Below are 27,816 nucleotides of genomic sequence, written 5' to 3' on the forward strand. Positions count from 1 at the left end.
AGCGTGCCGGCAACTTCCGCGCTCACAAAAATTGTCCGCGTGTAGTGGGGACTACCGAAGAACAGGCTGCTCACGAGGCCCAACTTTGGGACCGCAGACGTGAGCGAGAGCGGCAGGGACTGAGTGGAATATGCTGATGCCTGCGCGTGGTGCAGATGCGCGAATCCGCCAAAACTTCGTGGACAAAATGTTTGGCTTCATTTGTCCTGCGTGTGACCGAGTGCGGTTTGAAAACGACCTATCGATGATTGCGAACATTTCTTGCCACGATGTTTATACAGCTAGCTCCGCCGGTCATCCACCTTCGCGGATCGGAATGACCTTGAATTTGTTTTCTGTTCTAATACGAAAGTCGGTACTAGTCCACGACCAGCGGCAACGCTTATGAAAAATCGGAATAAAACAAACATGCCGAATCGCTGCGTTTCTAAAATCGCCATGCGCGCTCTCGCTGTGGCGAACTGATGTACGTCATTCCACTTTCGATGAACGGACGATTGCCAGCGCTTTCTTCTTTCTTTAAGGATATGTAGACTGTCGGGCTTGTTGCTGTATCATATTGATCATGGCACTGAGTGGAAAATTGCCGGCAGCAACTGCAAGGCTAATCCCACCAGTAGCCTACAACAACTCAACTCAACTCTGGAAAAAGCGTATGTCTTGTTGCGTAGCCTCTCTTTTAACTACATTTTTTTCCCGCTAAGCACAATGTTTAATACGCTCTTCCACCCCCGGCCCCCTCTGGGGAAAGATACTACTGCATCAACGTAGATGCCACGTGCGGCATATTCGCCCTTGCGAAAACGTGGCGGAGAAATTAATTTTCAATCATGTTTAACCGTCACTGGTGTACTTTTTCTTACTTTCCTGTTGCGAGTAATATGTTTTCTGTTCGGACAAGAATGTGTTTTTTTTTCTTTTTCAGGAGCGCCCTTAACTTGTGTGCGTGGTTTACTTGCGTAGCTTTCCCTTTATTGCCACAAAAATTTGCTTGCGGGACCGCATTAGCCAGTACCAAAACTTATCTCATCAGTAAATTACGTCACCTATCGCTTACAAGAAAATACGAACGAAATTCTGGGGAAAATTTCTTGCAACAGTGCCATAAATGTTTCATTTCTGTTTTGTCCTTCACTGCGTGCAAGAAAGTTTTCCACAAGTTCACCATGGGCAGTGTCATGGTGTTCCAATAGATTCAAATCCACAACCCAGTGGTGGCGCCCTCTAGATAACAAATGCAGATCTCCAAGGCCACGATTTTTCTGTCTGCATGCGGCAGAAGCGATTGAGGGAGCCAGAAACATGTCACATCAGATTTTAGACATCTATTGGGAAGTACAATATGAAACCAAAGCACCACCGGGCGGCGCCGTCGTAGCTCTGCGAAGCGACAGCAGAGTTTAAGCATCGTCAGATTTTCTCATACCATTTCTTCGGTAAGTGGTACATTTTCACTTGTGGTGTCAGTCCATTTGTTTTTCCATTGCTGTAATGGCAGCTATCAATACAATGGTAATGCCAAGCGTTCCTTTTCGGCACTGGCAAGGCTGCAGCCATTGCGAACAAGGCTTTCCACGAACTGTGCGAACATGATCCCGCAGGGCAGCAGTGGAAACGCACACCCACGTGAAGCGGGTGTGCCAGGGGAGGAATCAAGCGCTGGTGTCAGTGAAGAAACTTGAGTTATGGATGTCTATACGCTGCTTGCTCTTGCAACCCAAAGCACAAGCAAACATTCAAAGTAGAGAGAGCAATGCACATAAATAGCAGTGTTTGCGCATTTATTTTCCAAAACGTCTTAAAACTTAAAATAACTGCATATATTTTTTTGCATGAGTAACACTGCTCTAGTACTTATCGCACAAAATGAAAACTGGACCCTGGTCAAATGGCCACCCATCTGAACATACACAATTTCGCCGTAAACTTGTTTCCATTGAATCTCCGTTTAACGCTGTCCCACCAACTGCTAATGAAAGAAAAAAAAGCTCACTCTTCCAGCGTGACACAGAAGTAATAATAAAGTATGTTGCATACAAACAACACAAGAGGACAGGATAGCTCGGCAATGACATACCCAAGAAGTCGAACAGGCCTGTCCCCACAAATAACGCACGGCAGCAAAGAAAGAACAAATGTCAAGAGGACAAAATACATCTTTTGCTGCACGCACCAACCAGTGACCGCAATAATACTATCACTGCAGAGAGTGGACTGCCCGGGCCACCTTTCCCTGAGTGAAGCTTCCTGTGGCCTGCAGTGCCACGCCAGTGAAAGCGCACTGCTTCGAATGCTTGTCGCTGCATGCAATGGCCAGGATTGCACGCAAGCGAGAACAGTGGAACAGAGCTTAAGGCACGTGCGACTCTCATCCTCGTACGAGGCGCAGACAATTTGATCTTTCGTCTGCACCAAGACAGGACATTCTTGAAGGGTAACACGAGGCAGCCCAGTGCATCGACCTGTGCACCTCAAACCACCTAGTTGGGAACCGGGACATGTGCTCCAGTGATATCTATGTTGTTTTAATCCGACCGGACTTGCATCTAGTGCCCTTCGATGTAAGAGGACACATTCAATCTTTATAGTATCATAAAGAGACAAAAAAAAGAAAGTAGTAATGTCACGTCTTGCAAAAACGCTTTTTCAAGCCTTCGCAACACACTGCTGCAAGTAGCATGTCAGGCAGACCTTGAATGCACAAGTAAATACTGGCATCTTAAAGTGTGCCGCATATACAAGCTGCCCTGTCTCAATTTGTTCAGCTGCACAAGGTCATAAAAAGGAAGGCAACTTTCGGCACAGACACAACAGGCTTTACATAAGCCTACATACATCAAAGCTCCATGGTCACATAAGCTCTTGATGGTGCAACACACATGCATAAAAAGAAAGTGAGATGAAAAAATATATAAAATTTTTAGGAAAACAGTTAGGTATGTTGCTTCAAGAAAAATATATAATTGAACAGACCACCCACTGCTGCAAAAAATTAAAAAAATGTATTGGGCAACAGTCAGTTTTCGAGCGTACGCTGGCTTACAAGGTGAAAGCCTGACTGGTTGTGCCCACGAATTTCATTGCACTTTAGGAAAACGTAGGAGAGTTTTGAAGACATCACATGCATGTAACACCAAGCACAGAGAGCTGCAAGTGGACTACCGACATGAGAAATTGCAACAGAAACACACCGTTACTGCTTGCAAGGTAGAAACACTCCCTTGTTCCCACTTTCATACAGTATAGTAGTAGCACTCATTTAACATTACATATAATAACAGGAAGGAAACAGCTGCCATCAACAGCTCAGCAGGCACATACACACTGCAAACAACAAATTGCTTCGTGGGCTAGCAGAGTCACTAACATACAACATGTGCTAATGAAACTGTAGTCGCAGAAAAAAAAATGGAGGCACTGCTCCCTGCTCTCTGGAGGGAACTGTGATAACTTGGCACATGAAACTGCACTTGGCAAACGGACATACAGAAAACGGTGAGGAAAGAAAACTGAGTACGAGACCACCACTTGCATGAATCCCAAAAATGGCCACAGGCCACAATCCCATAAAATTTCCTCGGAACTCATGGCAAACTTAAAGTGAGTACGTCTTACCATTTGAAGTCTGGAAAGTTGAACACCTAATCAAGAACTCCAATCTTCATAACAGTTTCCTTGAGTATTTTTAATTAATACGCAATGTAAAAGCACCTGTAGACATTCAGCTGACATACAGAAATGCACGTCTGCTGTAAGCTCCAGGTTCGATGTTCGCAAATCACAGCTAAGAAAGTATGTTCACGGGTATCTCAACATAAGGTGCCACTTCATAGGCAGCATGTTGCATCAGGCAGGCGTTACCCCCAGGCTGTTCCCCGCATCTGGCTTCTGTCTATCTTCAAGCACACTTGATGCCCAGCATACAAGAATGCAAGTCGACAGGAATGGAATGGGAAAACAAAAGTAGCAACAGCATCTGCACTGTCTGCAAGGTGCTAGAATATAACAAGGTGCCAAAGAAACCATCATGTGTTGTTCTAACTCATTTTTCATGTTCAAATCCAACTAAAAAGTCTACGAAAGTGGCTGCATGAGCAAAACCATGCAAGAAGTTGTAACGCGCAAGCCTTGCCAGCTTCCAAAATCCTAGCGAGCACAAATTTCCTTTTCCAAGTTTAAATTTGCCTCCTCGCACCAGCACGAACACTTCGCACAAACCCTTTGGCAGACATGGTAGCTGTGCCGCAGGGCACAGTACTGAGTCACTGGTATGCAGCACAAGTTGACTCAAGAAGGTCGAGGCACTTTGTGTGTTTATTTACAATATGTACATCGGCAATTACCATTTGTACTCCCAGACGTGCCCCCAAGAAAGGTTCACTTAAAGCTGCACTTCAGACTAGAGCAGTGAACGCACTGCCATAAAAGTGCAGCCAGGCAGGCAGCTGCACATGTGCGGCATGAAGCACCCCTGCTGCAGCGATCTATGATGCAAGTTCTGCAAGTACATGCAAAATCAAAAGGCTTGCCAAAGTTAATTCCATTTTACAGTCACACAATCTCTTACAACTTAACTGACTGCTCCCTTTATAGTTATCCATGACATTTTTTTTCCCTAACAGTTTAGCTTGGTTGTCACTTTTCTGCAGTTTCAATGGCAAACCGAATGTGGCAAGCTCACAAGAAGCTGTGCATTGAGCGCGCACTCCCATACAGCGTATCAGAATCATACAACAGACGTTAAAGCTGTCCTAGCAAGAATTCGTGAAAAATGTACTGCCCCACCCACTTATGGTAACACTTAGCCAGATGCAAGAATAGCTGATTTTACAATATCCAACAGAACCCGCCAATAGATCACTCCAGTCGCACACACACGCGGACACACAAGAGGAGGATGGCCGGCTCCTGCGTCACTGCAGCATGAGCTGGGTGATGTTCTTCTGCAGGATGGTGTCGCGGACTGCGTTGAACACTACCTTGATGTTCTCCGTGTCCACAGCCGTGGTGAAGTGGTGGAAGAGCGGCTTGTGTTGGCTGCGGCGAGCCTGGTAAAACCAGTTCACCAGGAAGCGTTGCACGTCGCCAAGGTTGTGCGGGTCGCCACGGAAGCTCTCGATGTAGTCAGCGATGCTGGTGGCTCTCGAAAGGAGCTTCTCACGAAGCAAGTCTGTCTTGTTGAAAAACAGGATGATTGACACCTCGGCGAAACACCGATTGTTCACTATGGTCTCAAAGATGCTGCGAGACTCCACCAGTCGGTTCGTGGAGCGATCCTCCAGCAATGCCTGCATGGACAGAAAGCAGTCATCATTTGCACTCGTTTTTTTCTGGCCACAAAACTACAGACATCCCAAAACTTAGCAGTTAAAGAATACTGCAGTTGAAGCCAGAAAATGTTAATATTTAGTGAAAGACACTCAAAATTGTTTTATTATTCAGCATATCGACTGTTTATTTAAACAATTTGGAAACTATTCTGTAGACATTGTGAACAGGCATTTTGATCTTTTGTGGCAACGAGATTGATCTGCAGCAGACAAATGCTCATCTTTATTCATGAAGCATTCAGTAACGGCAGCCAATATTTTGGTTCGCAAAAGCGATAAGCGGATCATGGGTGTGTCTGATTATTCTAGCATGTACTAAAATATTGGGCTGCGAAACTGGTAGGGGACTCTATTCTGCTTTTAACGTGAAGCTTTCCTTGCGAACTCTCTCAGACTTTTCTTATTGTGGCTGCTTGCTGGGTGCTGTAAATGATGTCTTGCCAAATAGCTCAAAGTTAAAAAAATTTAATTATGGGCTAGACGCTTGGATCGAACCTCAGTAATCCGGCCCAGCCGCCCAATGCTCTAACCATTAGGCCACAATCACACTTCTTTCATTACATGGAAGACCACATGCAAACAGCAGTAACAGAAATTCAAAAACAGAGTGTACATAACACAAAATACTTAATAATCAGGTAAGCATAAGCATGCATTCAGGGCCAAGATAACAATAAACTATTGCAATTAGTTTTTAAACCGAAAGCCTTAGATCTCTATGTTTTAAGGTCGCATTGTGAGGTACAGAAAATATCATGTGACCAAAAAAAGACCAGAAGTGAACCAAAGCATGTCCAGCCATGTATAAGAGATGATTAATGAGTAGCAAATTTAAATAATCATTTATTAGTGACTGGATTAAGGTGGATGAAAGAGGATTAAGGTTAACTACAGTAGGCATTACAAGGCTTTCACCTTTGCATCTCTTAGGCAATAGCTAAGGAGACTTCGGACTATTTTAATCCAAATATGTCATTAGCTCTCCATGACAAGTAAAAATGGTTTGGGTGCCATGCCCATCAGGGCAGGGCCCGAGCTATTTGGACCTATCATGGAGTGCTAATGGCATATTATCTCAGCCTAGCATCAGCATCAAATGTGGCATCAAGGAAAGCCTCGCAGTTGAAGAAAAATTCATCCTGGTCCGGGACTGGAACCCGAGTTCGAGTCCCGGACCAGGACTAATTTTTTTTCAACTGCGAGGCTTCTTTTTCGAGGAACCCGCATGGGTTTCCTTTGTAGCAATCCTTAAGATGGGGTGAATGTCTCATTTTCCCTTTATTATATATGTATATATAGTCTGCTAGGCCACCATCAGCTGCACTTGCCTCCTCAAAGAGGCGTCACAGGTGTTGAGCAACCTCCTCAACAACACTTTGCAATGAGGTGAACGCAATCTAAATCATGGATCTGGAACCTGAAAGAGGTGCGACGTAATGCTCATGCACTTCTCTCCCATTTACCGCTAAATATCCACTGAATTTCTGCAACACAGATGGGGGTGCAAAAAATTTGAAATCTCGTAGAAGCACTTTTAAAAAGCAACAAGAAAATGATTGCCACAGTCGTCGGGTGGCACACCATCTTTTCTTTTTTTCAGTGTATCATCAGCCTACTTTTTATGTCCACTGCAGGACGAAGGCCTCTCCCTGCAATCTCTAATTACCCCTGTCCCGCACCTTTCAGCGTATAAGATGACGTTTTTCCAAAATTTCAGTCGACGTGTCTTACATGTGCATAAAACCTAAGCGCCTTGGCACAACCAATATATGCACATTTTTTTCACGAGTTATGATGGTGGCGACAGATTGGCGCCAGTTCCAAGGGTTCACTATGCAGACAGCACAGCTACCATAGCCCAGCTATCATGGCCTCCAATATAGGTGCCTCCATGACTAGAGGCCACGCATGCTAGTTTGCTGCTGTAGTGTACTTTGTTCATTTTTTTTTACAGATGTGAAACCCACATGACTAACATAATAAATAAGAAAAAGGCACCCCATTTTTTTTTATTGTAAAGTTGTGGCACCCAACATATAGTACTGGTTAAAAAATACGTTACTTCGTTATCGTCAGCATCAGTCGCCTGTGCAAAAAGTCTTGGCAGTTTAGCACTAGTCGCAGCGCTTCCGACTTCCGGTCACCATTTTGCTTTTGCAAGCACTTAAGGCATGACGCATATGCAGTCATTGTCCATATTATGATATTTGTGTGTTTGGCCCGTACAGGGCTGTGCTACAGAGGCAATGCAATGCGCGTCACGGAGCTTAAGACGTCGCGTAGGCCGCGGCAGTAACCCAACAATGCTGCTGGCCGAAGTGGCTGAGCTTTTTGACAGTTTGTCAAAGGCTGAAACCTTCGATGACTTCGAGTGACATGCAACAAATGTTGGTTTCCTGTGCCAGAAGTGTTTGTTCAAGTTTTATTCTACTAAAATTTGCAGCTTGTGAAATGTTTATGAAAATTTAGTATGCTAAAATGAGCAAGTACAACATTTTGCAATGAGTCTACAAGTGTGCATGATAAACACATTTGATCATGCCGACCAAGCCAAAATAGGTGCATCTTATACACAAGTTTTCTTTTCAAAGGTGAGAAAGGCAAGGGGTGCACATTATACACTGGAAAATACAGTAAGTGAGACCACACTAAGTGAGACTTTCCTATATGCTTAAGTGTGATCCTGCATGACAGTCGACTAAGTTGCAACTCTCATAGGACATGAATGTAATGTTTGGGACGTGCAGCTTTTTTCATTCTTTCTTTTTCTTCATAGGTGCTGAAAAAGCCAACTTCAAGTGATGCAGTGAAACAAACTTTCTTTAGCATAAAAATATATACATTGTTCTGAATACATATATTTCTGCTCTATCAAGCATTTGAAAAAGATTTGTATTTTGCGAACATTTCTTTGAAACTAATTCGAAAGGAATAAAGGGTTCATGGAGCAGCATGCTTCCTGTTGTGCATTCCCAAAGACACCACACGGGCAGCCAATAAGATTGCTCACGCAAATGACGTCACTCAACCACCCTGTGTAGAACTGGCAGAGGGCACTGAAAATTTGAGAAGGAACACTGCTGAAATTTGAGGCAATGTAGACGTCTAAAACCTAATATAAACTAAACACTTTATGCAGAACCCCTAAATATGGCCCTTGATGATCAGAAGGGCCTACCTTACCAACTCTGTGCACTTCTACAAGATCGTCTAAATCTTTTCAGGGTTCCTTTAAGAATATTCTGAAGCGCATAGCAGCAGACCATATTTGAGAATTTTCACCTCTTTAGTGGGTTCTGTAAAGCTTACAGAACATGGACACCTTACAAGGACTATGTAGGAACATCAGGTATGAGAACATCCGTCTAGCACACTCGGAAAATATGCTTGAGGTAAAACGCTGTGAAATATAATGAAAGAAGTTAAAACTTTACGGGCCGACGCACTGAAACCAAAAGCAAACAACCAGCCGTCCACAGTGAACTCGTTTTACTAAAACATTCACGCGAGTTTCTTGAAGTGCTCACTGACCTTGGGATTGCCATGCACCAGCATGGTTTTCCGAGTCAGAGATGGCAACCTACCGACATGCGACTGAATGGCTACGCATAGCATCCAAATTAGTATCTCTCACACTTAAGCGTCCTGTTAGTATTTAGGAGTTCAAATCTAACAGGCTAAAAGAGGTTAAAACATGTGGCACGTTCTCAGAAACATAGCAAACTGAACACAATGGCGAGCCTAATAACTGAAGTCTACATTAAATTAGCCGGTGTAAGTCACATTCAGCCTTATGCGGTGAGGGCATGGCTGGTCTTGCCTACCGAGTCTTCGCAGTGTTAAATACAAGCGGGATCTATTTAGTTTTGTAAACGGGTTCACATCAAAGGTTTAAATCACATGAGACTGAACAATGCAAACCCCATGCGACAGTAGATAACAGAGTCATAGCACCTTTCCTGGAAAAGCCACTTCAATTCACTCGATCAAATTACCACACTCGGTTTCAGCAATGCAGTCTGCATGAACATTACAGGAAGTCATCATCTCTCTAACTCGTTGCCAGTCCTTCATTTCACCAAACCAAATAGGGCCTTTTAATGTGCCAGTCAATGCATTACACGAAGAATGAAAACATAACTGCAGCTGATTGATAACTGCAAATGGAGATCTAGGATCATGTTTTGTATGAATTGTTTACTTTGGTCTTATTACTTTCTCATCTGCCATGCAAAATGGCCAATCCTGGCATAGCAAGAATGCGCGAGCAGTGCAAAACGGTAAAAGGAACACAGTTATAAAATCAAGTGGTCCCGGATGCAATCTGTTTCGGTTCGGACAATTTGCAGACATGCTACTGCCGTTAAAGGGCACCTGAAATGATTCGGACAAATTTTGTAGACACGTAGGGTACAGCTAAAGTTGATCATTCGCACCACAATTCGTGTGAAACGTCTCATATTAAGAGAGCTATGGACAATTACAGTTACCCTTCTCCATAGTCACACATTTTCTTCTCAACTCGTTCACTAGCCGCATTTAATTCAATACGGTAGAAGCGTATTGTATTATCTTGCCGTATCGCATTCTGCTGATGCACCTCCGTTTACATGTATGCGCATCTCACTGGCTGGCAAGCTAGCGCCATCTGGTGTCATATTTCAAAATGAGCCCCCTACTTCCGGTAAACATGCTTCCGCTGCCATACGGCCACGCCGCTGGTTGGTTGGCCGGTTGTAATCGCACAGCGAATGCTTTCCCATAATACCTGATGCGATACACTTTTCTTTACATGCACCGCTGAAATGCGCATTCTCCATCTCAAACTACCCCTTTTTGGCGTATTGGATGCGATACGCCTTCCTAGCGAATTACCTCGTTTACATGAGATGTGATACGCTTGAAAGTTGATACGATACGCTTCTGTCATATTCATGTAAACGCCGCTACTGAGTGATCGAGGCTAAGCTCTGCCTTCACTGGCTCTGCGTCAAGATGTCCCATCGTGTCGTCGACTTCCGGTTCTTTAGGAGCGCGCGCGCGAAGCCTCTCCAAACTCTTCGGCAGCTGCTTAGCAGTCGACCCCAAGTAAGAGCTATCGAAGCAGCGTGTACTGCGAGCATTCTGTTGCAGCGCCGAACGTGTCTGGTATACCGGTAACCACAGGCGAGCTGGGCGTTTCGATGGATGGCTGGAGGTATAAACTCAAGCTGATGAAGGAACTCTAGTGTAGATGTAAGTAAGCGACCTGATCGGTCTGCACTGTCCAGGCACCTGTTGGCGCAGAGCTTAACCAGCCAAACAAAGTGCTAATATTGCTCTAACCAAGTACAAAACATTTTAAACATTTACAAAAACAACATACTAACGATTACATCCCTGCGAAAAAGTTACATCAGCAGCAAAGAAGAATACATTTCGTTATTGCTACTGCGTGTGGTTGATCTCTGTGCCACCAGGTGGCTGCTCCGTGCGGACCATTCATATTTGCACTTCTGCTCATCCCGTGAAACAACATGGTCAAATGGTCAAACCCTGTCCCCTTGCGCTTGCATTTACCCTAATAACGGACTCGCGAAACGCTACTGCATTAGTAATCTTCCGGTGTAAAGTGACGGCTGCAAACGCGCAAATCTTAACGCCGATCGGATAGCAGCAGTCCAATGTGCTGCAGCCAGTCCGCTCGTCTGCTGCCTTGCAGAAGGACCTGATGTCGCAGCTTGACATATTGCCAGTCGCTATGTTTGCAGTCCACAAGGCAACAAAGTCAAATCATAGTGCTCACGAAAAGACTGAGACCGACTCTGACCGCGGAGCTCCTGTCAAGATGGAGCACGTTGTAACACCAGCACACGACGCTAGCTGTGTGCCGGAAGTGCTTAAGTGTAGTGAGAAATTGTTCTGCATTCTCTTTCTGTTACTTTCTTTTTATAGAAACAAATTAACTAACATTCCTACTATTACGGACATCATTTGTTCACCATAAATGGTTAAAAGCCAGCATTTCGTTAGACTTCCCTGAGCACACACCTTTTATAGCATACACACACATTAAATTAACAATAATTTACATTTAGACCGATAAGCAACGAATTTTTTAGGTCACAGTGACATTTTTAGTGACTATATTGATGTCGATTTCACCTGCTTCAGAAACTTCTCTGAATAAGCTTGCTCGAAGCAAGAAACCCTCTTGTATATGATAGTGTCGGCAAGTGCAGCCACAAAGGGGTAACACAGCCACTATGACAATTTCTTTCTTGTGTGCACTTCTTTTGTCATCTGGCAGCATGCCATTCTTTAACACCTTTAAATCTTTCTTGCAAACGACCCTATTTTTCGTAAAATCGTAAAATGACCTCAAGTTTTTACACATTACATAGAATTGGAAATATTTGGCAGGTATGCATTTTGCATCAGTTGAGCAAGAATGTAGTCCCCTTATAACGGCATCAAAAAGAATTAGAAATTCCGTCAGTTTAACCGATCATCACTCTATCTGGTCTGCCACAAAAAAAAGCTGCGGAACATACATTTGTACCTCCAAACCCAAATTTGCTACTTTTGTTAAAAAATAGATGTAGAAGTCGGGTGTGAAAAATAGAACATTTATTTAACCTCTGAACAGCAAGCCAAGTGTTAGGCACGTTGAAATAGTCTGAAATCTGCAATTGCTTTCGCAGTAGTTTCAGGTTTACAACCACAGGTGCATTGCGCCCAGGTGCTGCACGAACACTGGTAGCAATACTTTAGCATGCACGAAATCAATGAGCTACTCGAGTGACGACAGCACACTTTGAGTGAACGCCTAGGTCAAAGACGGGAGAATTGTCAATCTCGTCATCAATGCCGCTGCTGTCATTGCCTCCATAGCACAACGCCGCCGTGTCGCGACAATGATCGCCTCGTCAGAGATCTCTAAGCAGAACGAGGCAGCACTATGGAGCACTCAGTCTCTCATCGAAGCACCACATGTTTCATCAGCAGCAGCGATATGCTCCCAGAGTTCGGAGATGTTAGCGGTTTCCACCGTGTTGGTCTCACTATCATGGGGAGTTTGGCCTTGGTTCACAGAGCCTGCCTTTCTGAAACAGTCCTTCACAGTGGAAAAGGCTCCCTAACCCTTTTTCCATTGACTGGCATGGCCACTGGTTTCAGCCTTCATGATCGTAGCGCTCATGGTTTTCAGAATCATCAATATTGTCGACTGTGTGGGCTTATACTTCTCTGAGTCATGCAAAATTTGCAGCTTTGTCTCAAGCAGCACAGCCTTGTGCCTTGTCGGTGCCATCTTCAACAAACTGAGCTATCCACTGTCCACTGCTTTGGGGCTGCTTCCACGGCGCATATCCACACTTGCTGAGAGAGAAAGAGCTTGTAGAAAGAGTGGCCTGCGTCAGCGCCCCACTTCGCATTTCACTTTCTTTTTCTGTCTCTTTTGTGGATGCGTACAAAGCCCACCATCGGTGATGCGGACACGAAGCAGCTGGCACCTCTTGTGGCAGGCTACTGTTACGTTTCGCCTACGACGCGCGGTATAGCCGGCGCGGATGCAACGGACGCCGGGGCTTCATTCAAAGCGGCGGACATTTTGGCCCGTTCAGTGCTGCCGTAACGCCTCCTGCCATGCGCGTCCAGGCATGTTTCAATGCCACGTGTCTTCGTGTGCGCCTGTGTGTGTGTGTGCATGTTGGTGCCCACGCTTGTCAAAGCGCGGCAGCCGGGGAGAGGAGCTCCCCAAGTGTGAAGCGAGGAGGTCTGACCGGCGCCGGCCCGGCGGATGCGTCACCTTCTTGTCTCAGCGTGTCCGTGCCCGCATCACGTGCGCCTCTGACGAGGCGTTCCTTCTTGCCCTCGACTCCGAGAGTATAAAAGCAGCTGCCCCCGGACGCCAAGAGAGAGGCTCAGATTTCTTCCGTTGAGTAGCGTGCTCTCCCGTCTCTCCACTTCGGTCGACCTGACCGGCCGCTCTTTTGCGATGCTAGAATAAACAAGTTGTTCTGTTAGCAGTCGACTCATGCTTTGCCAGGACCTTTGGATGCTTCCAGTTGTGCCCCAGGCCGCCAGGCCAACGCTACCCTTGGGGCTTGCGACCCATTTGCAACAACTCATGCCAGCGGTGCGATTGCAACAACTGGTTGCTAGCGGTGAGATCGCGACAACGGAGGCCAGCAGCGAAGATATGCGGTTGACTGTATGCTGAGCAGCACAACGACCATCCGGGAGCAGTGCAACGAGCCCTGTGTGATGACTGGTTGCCTGCAGCGGAACGACTGCGCTGAATTCTTGGCTGCGAGGTTTGGTGAGTGCGGGACTTTCTTCTTCTGAGTTTTGCCAGGTTTTTGTTAGTGTCAGAAACAGAGCTGGTAATTGTGGTTGTCGTTGCTGCCGGGTTAGTTTGCGGCAAGACAATAGTAGGCAGTAGAGAAAGCAGCATTCAGAGCAGCCATGGATTGGAAGTCGTTGCGCAAACCGAAATTGCTGGAGCTTGCAAGAGAGTTGGGTCTGGATGTCTCAGACAAACTCAGAAAACCAGAACTGCTGAGGGCTATTCTTGAGTTAGAAGCTGAGGATGACGAGCTGTCGGAATGCCTTGAGACCATTGAGGAGAGGGAGACGGCAAAAAGACAGGAGCGCAAACGAAAAGAGCAAAAAGAGAAACAGGAGCGCGAACTTAAAGAACAGAAAGAGAAAGATGAGCGCGAACGAAAAGAACAAAAAGAAAAAGAAGAGCGCGACCGTCAACACGTTTTGGAAATGAAGCGTCTCGAGGTAGAGATGGAACGCGCTCGTAATGGAAGTGAGGCACACGGTGCAGGAGAACGAGTATCGTTCAAAATGACTGACCTGATGCGGCCGTTTAAGCTTGGAGAGGACATTGGTTTCTTCCTGGTTAACTTTGAGCGAACATGCGAGAAGCAGGGGTTCTCTCGGGAAACGTGGCCACAGCGCTTGCTCACTTTGTTACCCGGCGAGGCGGCCGACGTAGTCGCTCGCTTGAAGAGAGAGGAGGCAGAGGATTTCGACAAAGTGAAATCGAGTCTGCTAAAAAAGTACAGGCTGTCAGCGGAGGCGTTCCGTCGGAAGTTTCGGGAAAATGAGAAAGGCAGAAGTGAGTCATATACAGAGTTTGCCTACAGGCTAATGTCAAACATGCAGGAGTGGCTCAAAGAAGAGAAAGCGTTTGGTGACCACGAGAAAGTTCTGCAGTGTTTCGGGCTGGAACAGTTTTATAGTCGGTTACCTGAGAACGTGCGGTACTGGGTCTTGGATAGGCCAGAAGTTAGTACGGTGGCTAAAGCCGCCGAGCTAGCCGAGGAGTTTGTGACACGTCGGGCTCGCGGAGCTAAGGACGGTCAAAAGGGTGAATTTGGCTCCAAGTTTGAGAGGCCGAAGTTCACACCCATGAGAGCAAGGGGGGACACACGTAATGCGGATGCGAGTGAAAGCAGTCCGACCGAACGTAAGGAGACGGCGGCAGCCGAAGCCGAACGCAAAAAGCGGCTCGAGACGAGGCAAGTGCGCGTGTGTTATACGTGCCAGAAGCCGGGTCACTTTTCGGCGCAGTGTCCGACCGAACGTAAGGAGACGGCGGCAGCCGAAGCCGAACGCAGAAAGCTGTTCGAGACGAGGCAAGCGCGCGTGTGTTATACGTGCCAGAAGCCGGGTCACTTTTCGGCGCAGTGTCCGGAAACAAAAACAAAAGTCGTGTTTTTGTCATTATGCAGCACTGACGAGAACATGAAGCTTCTCGAGCCTTACATGCGAGACCTCCTTGTGAACGGGAAAGAGTGCCGAGTGCTTCGCGATTCCGCAGCTACAATGGATGTAGTTCACCCCTCTTACGTAGAACCCGATATGTTCATGGGCAAGTGCGCATGGATCAAGCAAGCCGTGCAAGCTCATAGCGTGTGTCTGCCCGTAGCAAAAGTGCTTATTGAAGGACCTTTCGGAGCGCTTGAGACGGAGGCCGCAGTGTCATCTATGCTGCCCCCCCAGTACCCGTACCTATTTTCGAACAGGTCCGATCACCTCCTGCGCGAGAAGGGGCTTTTGTTTGGTGAGGCTAGCGTTCAGGCCTTAACCAGATCGAAGGTTCGGGAGCTCGCTGCAAAGGCGGTAGTTGCGGGGCCGACGTTGTCGAACAATGAGAAAGGGTCAGAGGCGCAGCAAGCTGATATTCAGAGCACGTCCGAACTGAACAAAATTAAGCCTGTAGCGTTGAAGGCACCAGATACTGGAGAGGAAATGCCCGACACAGGAAAGTTAGAAGAGCTATCTGCAGATTTGCTCATCGCGCCTACGTCAGACGGACTTAATAGGTTGCTAAAAGTCAGCCGGTCGGCTTTGATAGCCGAGCAAAAAAAGGATGGCAGCCTAGAAAACATACGCTGCAATGTCAAGGAAGGTATCGCCAAGTAAAATGCTCGTTTTGTGGAAAGAGGTGGGGTCCTGTACCGGAAGTATCTAGACCGCAGGGGAGTGGAGTTCGATCAGCTGATCGTGCCTCAGTGCTACCGTCAGGATCTGTTGCGCTTGTCGCATGGGGGTTCGTGGTCCGGACACCTAGGAGTTAAGAAAACTAAGGACCGTCTCTTGCAAGAGTACTATTGGCCAGGGTGTTTTCGGGACGCAGACCACTTTGTAAGGACATGACACCTGTCAGCGGGTGGGCAAACCAGGGGACAAATTGAGGGCGCCGTTGAAGTTGGTACCTATCATTACGGAGCCTTTTAGACGGCTCGTTATTGATACAGTGGGACCTCTGCCGGTAACAACCACGGGGTACAGACACATTTTGACTGTGATCTGCCCAGCGACAAAGTTCCCTGAAGCAGTGCCGCTTAAAGAACTCAGCTCAGTTGAGATAGTCAATGCACTACTGTCCATATTTGCGCGAGTTGGTTTTCCTGCGGAAATCCAATCAGATCAGGGCACAGTGTTTACTAGCGCTTTGACAACAACTTTTCTCGAAAGGTGTGGGGTAAAGCTGTTACACAGCTCAGTGTACCACCCACAGCCGAATTCCGTTGAGAAGCTCCACTCCGTCATGAAGCGCGTGTTGAGAGCATTGTGTTTTGAACAACAAACTGACTGGGAGCTGTGTCTGCCTGGGGTAATGTTTGCATTAAGGACTGCGCCGCATGCGGCTACGGGGTTTTCGCCAGCTGAGCTGGTGTATGGCCGCTCGCTGCGGTCTCCGATTCGCATGCTTCGAGACGGATCACTGCCCTCTCCAATGGCTGCAGACCATCTCTTCCACAAATGGCCGCCTCCTGCGCTGGAGCCTCGCTTTGCAACAATATTCCTTTGAGGTGCGTTACAAAAAGGGGAGTCTCAACGGTAACGCCGATGGCTTAAGTCGAAGCCCCTAACGTAGGAATCAGCCTCAGAGTTGTTTGTTACTGATGTTTTTCTTCCTGAGGCAGGATTTTTAACATATTGCTTTTGTTTAGTGTTTCAAAGTGATGACGTGCTTTCTAGTGCAATTTTCCAATTTGTGGACGTGTTCTGGGTGCTGCTAGACTAATGTAAGGAACTAGGCAGTAGTTTAAAAGGGGAAAGAGCCTGGCATGGCTTAGTGAGGGTTGTGTCGTGCTTGCTGACTGAGCGGTTGAGTTTCGGCGTAGTTCTAACGCTTGCCGGGAACGAGAACAAAAATGTCAACTCTCCCGAAGTCACTTTGCAGTGTCCTGTGTGAACCTGAACGAGAGAACGAGGCCTTCTCTGTGCGCTGCGCTTAAGAAACGCCGAAGGACGACCGACTTCGGTTATGAGCATCATCGAGCGACATCCCTCCGGACAGCGGATGCAGTCCCCTGACCATCGGGATCTTCTTCTCCCGGCGGGGCGGTCTGTTACGTTTCGCCTACGGCGCGCGGTATAGCCGGCGCGGATGCAACGGACGCCGGGGCTTCATTCAAAGCGGCGGACGTTCTGGCCCGTTCAGCGCTGCCGTAACGCCTCCTGCCATGCGCGTCCAGGCATGTTTCAATGCCACGTGTCTTCGTGTGCGCGTGTGTGTGCATGTTGGTGCCCACGCTTGTCAAAGCGCGGCAGCCGGGGAGAGGAGCTCCCCAAGTGTGAAGCGAGGAGGTCTGACCGGCGCCGGCCCGGCGGATGCGTCACCTTCTTGTCTCAGCGTGTCTCTCAGCGTGTCCGTGCCCGCATCACGTGCGCCTCTGACGAGGCGTTCCTTCTTGCCCTCGACTCCGAAAGCAGCTGCCCCCGGACGCCAAGAGAGAGGCTCCGATTTCTTCCGTTGAGTAGCGTGCTCTCCCGTCTCTCCACTTCGGTCGACCTGACCGGCCGCTCTTTTGCGATGCTAGAATAAACAAGTTGTTCTGTTAGCAGTCGACTCATGCTTTGCCAGGACCTTCGGATGCTTCCAGTTGTGCCCCAGGCTGCCAGGCCAACGCTACCCTTGGGGCTTGTGACCCAGATGCAACACTACACAAACTCACGGCTCCATGGCTTTCACCCTTTCACAACTGTCACCAAGGTGGGACCTACTGCCTTCAAACTTTCTTTAAAGTTGCATACACATATGCATTTCTGGCAGATACGAACTCCCGCAGGCAAGCTTTGCACCCCATCTCAGTACCGTTCGTTTAAGGGAAACTTAGCAATGCAAATGCCAAGCTCAGTCTGCGTGGAACGCGCCATCCAGAAGAAAAAATTTTGATTGTTATATCCGACATCCTGTCGTAACATATCGTTGCATGTTTTTTTTTCTCTTAGCTGTAAACATAAGTAAATACTTTTAAGTTGACTCATCATTATAACTGATATATCATTCTACGTGGTATCGTCATAAGTGGACTGTGCTGTATCTGTAATCAAATGCTGCTACAGCCGTGCAGCCTCCCATTATTTGCGTCACTAGAACTGCGCTCAAAGCTGTGGCACCATGATCACATGCAAGAGAGCCACCATGCTGTGCCCATCAATTTGCCCAACTTTTGTTTCAGCATGTCCTAGAAATTCAGTGGCCGCGCTGCTTGACCTGTGAGGCCATAGTATTGACATCAGTACTACCCTGCCACCCCCCCCCCCCCTTCCAAGTGGTGGTACGACCTTATAACTGATGAAACTTGTTTGGTTTTGCTACTGCCAGACAGATAGTAGTTACCACTTTTTAGTACTGCATGTAAAAGTAAAAATAGAATAAAATAACTGATACTATGCCAAGTGTAACAAACGAGAAGAAAGGGGGTTAATCGAGGGGCTCGACATTTATTAGTCATATCATGAGAAGCCAACAAACACTGACACCAAGGACAACATGGGAAATTACTTGTGCTTAATAAATGAAATAATGAAACAATATATAAATGGAAATGAAAGTGGATGAAAAAACAACTTGCCGCAGATGGGGGACGATCCCATAACCTTCGCATTTCGCATGCGATGCTCAACCAATTGAGCTACCATGGCGCCGTTTCCACATCCACTTTCTTGGGTATTTATGTTTCCTAGAAGAACCCTGGGAGTGTTAGCCAGCGCCACCACTCACAGACCTTGGCGGCAGACGTGAAACATACTTTCTGCCACAGGCGTCACGAGAACGTGATCTTTTTTGGGTGAAGGCAACTGGTCAATAAACCCACACATGCTACCTGAAAGCATCAATGTTGCCGGATTTGAGACCCTCGTCTTGTAATAAACAAGAAGAAAGGGGGTTAACCGAGGGGCCCGATATTTATTATTCATATCGTGTGGGATCGTCCCCCACCTGCGGAAAGTTGTTTTTTCATCCACTTTCATTTCCATTAATTTATCATTTCTTTATTTCATTTATTAAGCACAAGTAATTTCCCCTATGTTGTCCTTGGTGTCAGTGTTTATTGGCTTCTCATGATATGCCAAGTGTAAACGTTGCACAATTGAAATTCATTCGAAGGCTTTGTGTAAAACTTGGCACAATTTAAAAATTGGCCTGCTGTTGTTGAAAATAACTCATGGGTATAAGCGGCACATAGAACCTTGCAATACACATACCGCTGATGAGCCAAATGACACTATAAGAGGCCACAGTGGGTGGTCGGTCAGTAGATTCATCATCAGAGAAGTGTAGCGGATGCGATCGGACTCGTAGAAAAAAGCTCAGAAGGAACAAAAAAGCAAAGGGATCGACTATTCAGTATCGCAACTTCGGACAATGTGTCAGTGAAAAGCTTAAAGAAACAGTGATGGATCCACTTGCGAGAGTTCAGTAGTCAACACACCACTTGAGATGCAACTTGTAATGTTTCAATTAATGGAGAATGGGAAAACCAGTCAATGGTATGTTGGTGACCGGTTTCAACTGGAACCTGGCGCCATAAGGGAGCGATTGGCCGTGTTGGTGGAAGACTGGCCAGGTGCCAGTCACGTCATCTTTACATTGTCACGTTCTTTACATTTGTCACATCATCTTTACAAGTCCCGCAAATGAGAATTGTGCTTAAAAGTGTTGATACGTATATGACAATATGAGAAAAATGCTGCAGATTTTTTAGGGGCTTGAAAGAACATGTAGGCGTGATATTTTTTAGCACTATTTCATTCATTTTCTAACTTTGGCACCAAGCAGCTGATCCTGGCATTTATGGGGACACAGCAGCATCATAGTTTACAATGAAGAACAAGAATAATGTGAAATTAAATGGATTTCTGCAAAGCACAGTCCAAGGCTGCCTTCTGAATGCAACTTACAACTGCAGGCTCCCTGTCGAGAGTGTTGGAATATTAACACCCTTAGGCGTTCATGAAAGTACTGTCACGAACATTCTAGAATGAGGTGATCCGTGGCGAACCCTCGGATACTCTCGCTCTCCTAACTCGCTGCATAGTGAGGGTCTCGAATATGGCAGTGTTGATACCACGAGGTAGCTTACAACAGGTTTATTGGCTCGTCACTTGCTCCCAAGTTCACATACTATGCGACACCTGCGGATGAAAGTGTGTTCCACATATGCAGCGATGGATGTGAATGGCAGTGGCTAGCACTCCCAGAGCTAATTCTGTACGCACACCAGAACACCCAAGAAAGTGTACAGGAGGATAGATACCATGGTATCTCACTTGTTAAAGCACCGCATGCGTAATGTGGAATATGTGGGTTCGGCAAGTCATCTTTTCATCCACTTTTATTACCTTTTACCTTTTTTTTTTATTTCTACATTTCAATTAACATGTTCACCGGTTTCTCGAAGTCTCGATTCTTACGCGTGGTGACCCACCAATGGGTCACTCGTCATATTTCTTTTGAGCATCCCAACCCAACAGTGAGTCCGTAGGGAGTTGTGCTTTGTCATCTTTCTCAAGGTGCAGAGAGAACGCACCATGACATGTTGCCATAACACGCTCGAAATGGCCAGCACTAAAAAGGTTTAAGATCAATGTGGTAGTTAGCAGCCTTGACCATTTTGACAGGTTTCTCTTTCTTTTTTTAAACTGTTCCTCATCCCTTAACATTACTTTCTTTCCATTTTTTTCTTTATTTTTTTTATCCCAAAGGTTTCTGCAGCATACATTTCATGCCATATAGAAGCTATTATCATCATTGCTTTCGTCCAAATTGCTTTTGTCCAAGTCCATGTGCCGTGCTAACTTGGCGTGGCTTCCCTACCGAGACAAAGCAACAAAACCACTGACAGATGTGTTCCACGTGCTGTCAGAAACTCGATCTACAAGTTCTAAGCATTTGGCAGATTACTATACAGATGGCATGAAGGGTCTGCAATATTCTTTGTGCTTATTGCTTCTTTGTTCATGTAAAGCTGCATCGTTTTCCTGCTATACGTCTCCACTAAATCACCCATATGTCATCTCTCAAATGTCATTTCTAGTACAGTTAATTACATATTGTATATTTTTCGAGTCATGAGTCGGCACATGCATGTGTCTCTTCTTTCTTCATCCTTGTGAAGTTGTGCTGTTTCTCAGCCACTCATTCATTTTTGGCCAGGTTACATTGAGAGAAACAGGGTGTGTTAAAAATGCAAAATGAAATGTTATTCGGCAAATGTTAATTTATATTTGATGGGAGCCGCCAAAATGTGAAACTGATCGGGAGTCCAAAATATCGAATTTGCCAGAAAATAAGCGACATAACTTCACAAACGTCCAAAAACTAGTCAATTCATTGTTGTGCGCTAATTCACGTGCCTGCGACCTAGTCAGTCCTTATTTTGACCACTGTCATGCTGCCGCTACAGATAGACAAAATTGCAGTCAATGAATGCACCAAATTTTATTTCCCTGTTAACATAATGGACGTCAACCAAGCTATGTTAGCTGAATGAACATGGATGACTTTGCAACAGTCATTGTCTAGCACTTCTCTCACTTAATCACTACCCTTGTCGATCCAGACGTCAAGGATGGCAGATGAGTACGCATTTGGGCTGGTTGGTTCACGATTACAAGCAGTAAAACAGTGCTAAACAACAGGATGAGGAGAGGGACACAGACACCAGTGCTGACTAACAACCAAGTGTCTTCACTCTTTCAGTCAGCATATATATACTCCGCCGCTATCTCAAAGCATAGAATCAACAGAATTCAGCATGCGCAGGGGAAAAAAAATGCAATTAATGCGATAGGAAGGCAATCTCCTTCGGAAGGAGGGAATTAGAGGGAAGGCTTACACATGCTTCGCCGCTAACATGAATGTGGAAAGCTTTGGAAATAAGACTTGCGCGGTCATCGCGGTATTTCAACAGGTAGGTCACGTCTGTCACATCTTTAAAAGGCAGTTGCAAGCCGTCTTTTAAAGATATATATGCTGATTGAAAGAATAAAGACACTTGGTTGTTAGTCAGCGCTGTTGTCTGTGTCCCTCTCCTCGTCCTGTTGTTTAGCGCTGTTTTACTGCCCGTAGTCAAGGATGGAGTTCGTGTCGATGATACCGGCCGACCAAGATTCACAAAAGCAGTCAAGGAAATTGCCGAGGACCTTGTCACCATTTAAATGTAAAAAAAAAAAAACACACAAGTTACGTGGAACTTGTACGACAAACCATAGGTGCAGTCTTAAGAACTTAGAGGCTTGGCTTGTGTTGTGCTTTGGGTGCAGCTGACTAGGCTTTGCCAGTTTCACTTTCGAAAAGGCAGCGTCAACATGGCTGATGACCATGCCAGTGACACATCAAGCCAAAAATATCTTTTTCTGCCCGACTCGGAGGTCAAATTAGCATGCGGTTATGTAGGCACAGTCCAATACATCGAACGGCATACTGTAACATGTCTGAAATTTTTTTCATCCTTCAGCACTGACGCTCAGTGGCAGCACGGCAAACCTGTTTCGACTAACCGAGTATGTGGGAATTATCAGCCAGCACTTGTACTCAGGAGTAGCAGGGGCTATGAGACAGTGATGACTTATTTGACTTATCTCAGGAATGACAGTACAAGATTTGAGAGAGAAGAAAATGCCCACCTGATCAAATTCGCTGGACGACACGAGGAAGAGGATGGAGGTGACGCTGTCAAAACAGCGAAACCACTTTTGGCGCTGTGACCTCTGGCCACCCACATCGACGAAACGGAACGGCACTCCATTAACGGGCACCACGAACTCCGTGATGCTCTTGGTGGCCTTCCGCGCGTGCAGAATGTCCTGGTTGGTGGGTATGTACTCCTGAACACCAGAAGCACATGGGAAATTCAACATTCAGTGTCCACTCTTACAGCAAGGACCAGTCTTGTCTAGTACAAACTGAAAATAAATTGGTGTTGGTGGATGACTTCATTCTTGGATGCCATGATAGCATAGATGCATAAATCACACACAGAAGCAAAGCTATCACCACGGAAGAAATACTGAAGCATTTTATAGCCTTTGTCAGTCATGCAGCAAACCCCTTCCGACAGGCAAGAAAATCGCTCCCAGTCAGATGTAAAGAAATTCTCTACATACGCATGCATCTGCTGTTCCTTTTATGCGAAGCATATTACTAGAGCTCAAACCAGCTCCTCAGGCGCGGCAGTGTCGCCTTCAATGACCTTTAGTGACCCCATGCCAAACCACGTGACACCGTGACGTCACGACAGAGGAGAAACGGGCCTCCAACTCGCGCCGTCGCTCGCGGCGTCGCCTTCAAGGCTGACCACGTGACACCGTGACGTCACGACAGAGGAGAAACGGGGCTCCGACTCGCGCCGTCGCTCGCGGCGGTATATAAGCAGCTGCGCTTGTTTCTAGGTGGCTTTGGCTCAACTCTTGCAAGATGGGCTGGGTGGGAATCGAACCAGGGTCTCCGGAGTGCGAGACGGAGACGCTACCACTGAGCCACGAGTACGATGCTTCAAAGCGGTACAAAAGCGCCTCTAGTGAATGCGGTGTTGCCTTAGAAACGAGCTGTTTCTAAGGCTCAGGCGTGCGTCGCTTGCTCAGGCGCACATTTCGTTGCCGCGCCGAACGCTGCGTTGCTCGACGCTCACCGCGTCCAATGCAGGGCGCGTAGTCGCTGCGCCGAAGCCCATTGTCTTACACCCCTTGGCGGGTCGACGGGAACGCTGTCGCGTTCCACTCTTGAAGGCGAAGCAGAGTAACGCATGAGTTGTTTCTTCGTCTAGCCGAACCAAATATAGCCAAGCAACAGCAGTTCACCAGGCTAAACAGTGGTTCAACAACTAAAATAAAGGCTAGTATGCTTCACATCCTGGGCTTAACCTTAGCTATGCCACAGACATTTTTTTTCTTTGTCTTTGTTACAGCCCCCTTAAAGAACTTTCTCAACTAACGATAACAGCACACTGCTATGTCTGCACTTGAGGACAGCACTCTATGTTAAAGCGGAGCTGTCTTAGGCTAGTTTGCAGCGTTTCATAGTGTGCGTAGGCAAAAATGATGCCTTCTATAGAGCTAAAATAGCTTAAGCATAAGGCAAAATCATATCAGCGTATGTGTCAAAACTGCTGATGGATGATGGTTTGATGCATTGCGATCGACGCAAACAATGACAGTGCAGCCGTTTCACCCTATACTTTACCGACGACCGGTCAGAGGCTTGCCATGGAATGTGCTAACGCATGCACCATACAGACTGGGGACAGAATCATTGTCGCCACCATATACGTTCATCCTGGTACATCAAAGAGGGACCTTGAAGACTTTATGATCGTAACATTTGGCTGGATCCTCCCGGTGAACCCCAATCCCATTGTCATTGTAGGTGACTTTAACGTCGATGTGTCTCGTCTCGACAGAAAGTGGTCCTTGGTGTTCCTCTTGGAAAGGTTCGGCCTTCAATGTTACACCAGGACCAATGTTTCCACGACACGCCATCGGTCGTGCATAGAATTAACGTCTGCTAAAAACATCTCCAGTGTCGTCACAGAGCCCATGGCTATCTATGATAGCGACCATAAAGGAATAATTACTGTGGTCATGAGATAAACGTAAATTCAAATAAACATAACAACATGCATATTTGCGTTATATTGTTTTGTTGTTTTATTTTACTTTATTTATAGTTATATACAGCTCCAGTGGTCATTCACCTTCACAGAGTGGAATGTTTCTGAATTTTTAGTGGCACACTTTTTAAGCACACTTTTTAAGCCAGAAGTTCAGTGGGATTTCAGAACCCAAATGGTTTCCTTGTTCCAAATATATCAGTTAACTTTTAATCTGGTCAGCAACCACAACACTCATTTTTTAACTGCCAATCAATGTAGCAAGAAATGATTTTAGTTTATATGGTAGTAGGTGGTTTGCTACAACCATGCAGGCCAAATTTCCCAAGCTGAATCTAAGTTCATAATGAAACCACTTGTCATTGTCACAACTTAAAAACCCCCTACAAACAGGGGATACACCGTAACATGTGCCAGCACTGAGAACACGGGTGTCAACATCGTCATCAGCATGGAGGACACATTGTGTATATAAACCATTATTTCAAGCTTTATGGGCATCTGACTAGCATGCTTGACAGTCACCTGAAGGAAATGTAAAACACACACTGTGCCGTGAGCAATAAACCTGCACGATACTTCCCATGTTTTAGGCTTTCAAAACATGTCATTGGCCGTCATGGCATGGTAAAGTGCCAGTGTTTAACAGAAATCTTTACCAGAAAACCAACTGCAAGGTGAACGACCTCGTGGCTGGTACTCTACTTGTGCATATGTTTATGTCCAGGATGTTAATGTAAATATCGACTACTTACCTTAGTAGCAATTCGGTCCAGGTGGTCGAAAAAGTAGCGAACTCCATCGCCCTGTGAAGAAGGCAAGAGTGTGAATACAGGAATGTGACAAGCTGCACAAAAAAGCACTACGACAACCCGCTGGCAACCGCGAGTAAATGTCCGAAATTAATCACAGAAAGCCTTAGCACAATTCCACATTAAAAGACAATTAAAATAACCTATCATTTTAATTCTGCCCATGGAGTGGAGATTCGTACCGAAAATGAAACAAAGAAATTCAATGAAATTTTATTCAGGTTAAATGTAAGGTAATTATTACTTTGCCTTGCTGAGCCATACTTAACTGAAACTTCGCTCCAGCGTATCAGAAAAGCTACAGTGGCTATTCCGTTTTCCTGCTTAGATCAGCATTTTGTGATATTAAACGTCGTGTATCGAATATGAAACGTTCGGCTTCATGGGGCCACTCAGTAGTTTTGGGGTGTGGCGAAAGTTTATCGGATGGCTCGCGATAGAAAAAAGAAAACTGGACGATAAGCTTACGGCTACAACGTGTTCACCGCAAGATAAACGATTGGCGACAGATAATCAGCCGCTTCGCGGTGCAGATTGCTACAGCAAAGTTAGAAAGTTCTTTTGTAACCCGCGTTTACTAGCGGACAATGCGCGGCTTGGCCATCAATAAATTGAGCTAGCCCACAACGCCGATGATTTCCGGAGCCAGGCAAACGCGAACGTAGTGCGTACGCTTCAATCGCGCTGATTATCTCGCCCTTCCAGTCGCCCTCCGGATAAAAGTGCTCGATGCCCCGCGCGAGAACACCCGCGCAATAAATTACACCGGCGGGCGATAGGCCAGACGTTATTGACACAGCGCGCCTCCGGGGACACCTGTCAAAAGTTCCACGAAGTTTCGCGACGTCGCAGAAAACACTACACAATCGCACGCCCGTATCGAGCAAGGAGGTGTGGGGGCACTGACCAGTTGGAACTCGATGCGACGCTCGAAGGCGGCCCGGATTCCGGCGTCCTGCCACAGAGCCCGCACCGAGGGCGCGTACCGGCCGAAAGTCTCGGCGTCGGCGGGCTCGAGGGCCGACTCGTAGCCCAGCAATCGCTGTGCGTGAACTTCGTTCGCGGGCCTCTGCCACGGTATGGCCAGCTTCTGTCGGGCGTCCGCCAGCACCTTCATGCCGCGAAGCACGTTCTGGAACACGACGGCCCGGTACTCGAGTAGCTGCTCGGGCTCGAAGTTGCAGTGGTGGATGATGCGCATCTGCTTGAGGAAAGTGCTCTTGCCGCTTTCGCCGGCGCCCAGTAGCAGCAGCTTGACCTGGCGCCGAATCACCTGCTTGTCCTTCTGGATCATTTTGTCGATCTTGTGACTGCGCTGCAGCGACTCCAACTCCTCGGGCCCGTAGCGCAGCCCGTAGAGGCAGCCGCACTGCGCTAGCAACTTATCCATGACAGCGGCGGCTGGAGCGGGGTGGGGGGGTAGCTGTCTTGACGTGACCACAGCTGCGGCGCTTCTCAGCAGTCCCGCTTTTTGATCTCGCCGGCCGTCTTTCTCCCTCGTCGCGGAACTAGCGGGATCCACAACATGCCACACGGGCGGCTTTAGCGGTGCTCCGATGCGCGGGGAGTTCGGTGGCCGGAGCCCCGCCGTGCCAATGACACACACACGCACACAGCCAAGCCAGCCAGCGCCTATAACCCGCGGCCCAGGGAACCCCCACACGCCTTCCTTCCTTCAACAACACACGCTTGGGCCAACCGGAAACCATGTGACCAAAAGTTTTTTTTTTTTTCGCATGCGTAGTTTGCATGTAGTCTGTGTGATGGCGCTGGGATCGCTCAGGAAGTGTGAAGTGAATAGTGGATCGACCGCACCAAAATCTGTGATGCGGTACCCTTCCACTACTTACAAACGTAGCGCTGCGGGCGACTTTTCATTAAGGAGCCTTCATACATACACGCCGGGCGGAGGCGTGTGTTTATGAAGGCTCCATACTTTTCATGGTAGAAAATTTTACGAAAATAGGTGGTGTCCAAATCCAGCGTCCACTTCCCTGCAATAACAGAAGCTAATCTCGAAGGCGATCATTCGGCAAACAGGATGCTCCGGGTAACGGAAACGCGTCGATCAGCAAAATGATTTAGCGCTTACCTCTGCTTGGTTCTTGCTCAAATTTCGCAGTACGATAGCATTTTACGGTCCGGACTGTTGAATAACACACTTGGCACAATTACTTGCCTGATTTTCAAGCGGTAGAGGGGTACGCAGATCCATGACACATATAGGAATCTATGAGAAGCAGAGCTTTAGTTAAACGGTTATTGTAA

The 27,816-nt window shown here is 46.8% G+C and overlaps 1 protein-coding gene and 1 long non-coding RNA gene across 2 annotated transcripts in view; one reads left to right on the plus strand and one right to left on the minus strand.

The window, feature by feature from the left end:
* Window positions 1-27,816, plus strand: part of LOC140219863 (uncharacterized) — a 478,555-nt gene that overhangs the window by 174,935 nt on the left and 275,804 nt on the right. The window lies entirely within an intron of this gene.
* cta (Guanine nucleotide-binding protein subunit alpha cta) lies at window positions 1,765-27,708 on the minus strand. The gene is made up of 4 exons (XM_050176657.3): window positions 26,456-27,708; window positions 25,492-25,542; window positions 22,755-22,955; window positions 1,765-5,288 (listed from the first exon to the last, which is right to left on the minus strand). Exons 1-4 carry the CDS (start codon window positions 26,936-26,938, stop codon window positions 4,914-4,916), a joined length of 1,110 nt encoding a protein of 369 aa, XP_050032614.1. The 5' UTR covers window positions 26,939-27,708; the 3' UTR covers window positions 1,765-4,913.

Source organism: Dermacentor andersoni, chromosome 8 (assembly GCF_023375885.2).
Source record: "Dermacentor andersoni chromosome 8, qqDerAnde1_hic_scaffold, whole genome shotgun sequence".
Lineage (NCBI taxonomy): Eukaryota > Metazoa > Arthropoda > Arachnida > Ixodida > Ixodidae > Dermacentor > Dermacentor andersoni.

Bases quoted from the DNA above. Each gene is read 5' to 3' on its own strand.
- cta (XM_050176657.3), bottom strand. From the start codon at position 26,938: ATGGATAAGTTGCTAGCGCAGTGCGGCTGCCTCTACGGGCTGCGCTAC. The intron at 25,543-26,455 runs GTCAGTGCCCCC...CCTTCTTCACAG, and splicing joins GTCGCATCGAGTTCCAACTG to GGCGATGGAGTTCGCTACTT. The intron at 5,289-22,754 runs GTGGGCATTTTC...CTGTCCATGCAG, and splicing joins CGTCCAGCGAATTTGATCAG to GCATTGCTGGAGGATCGCTC.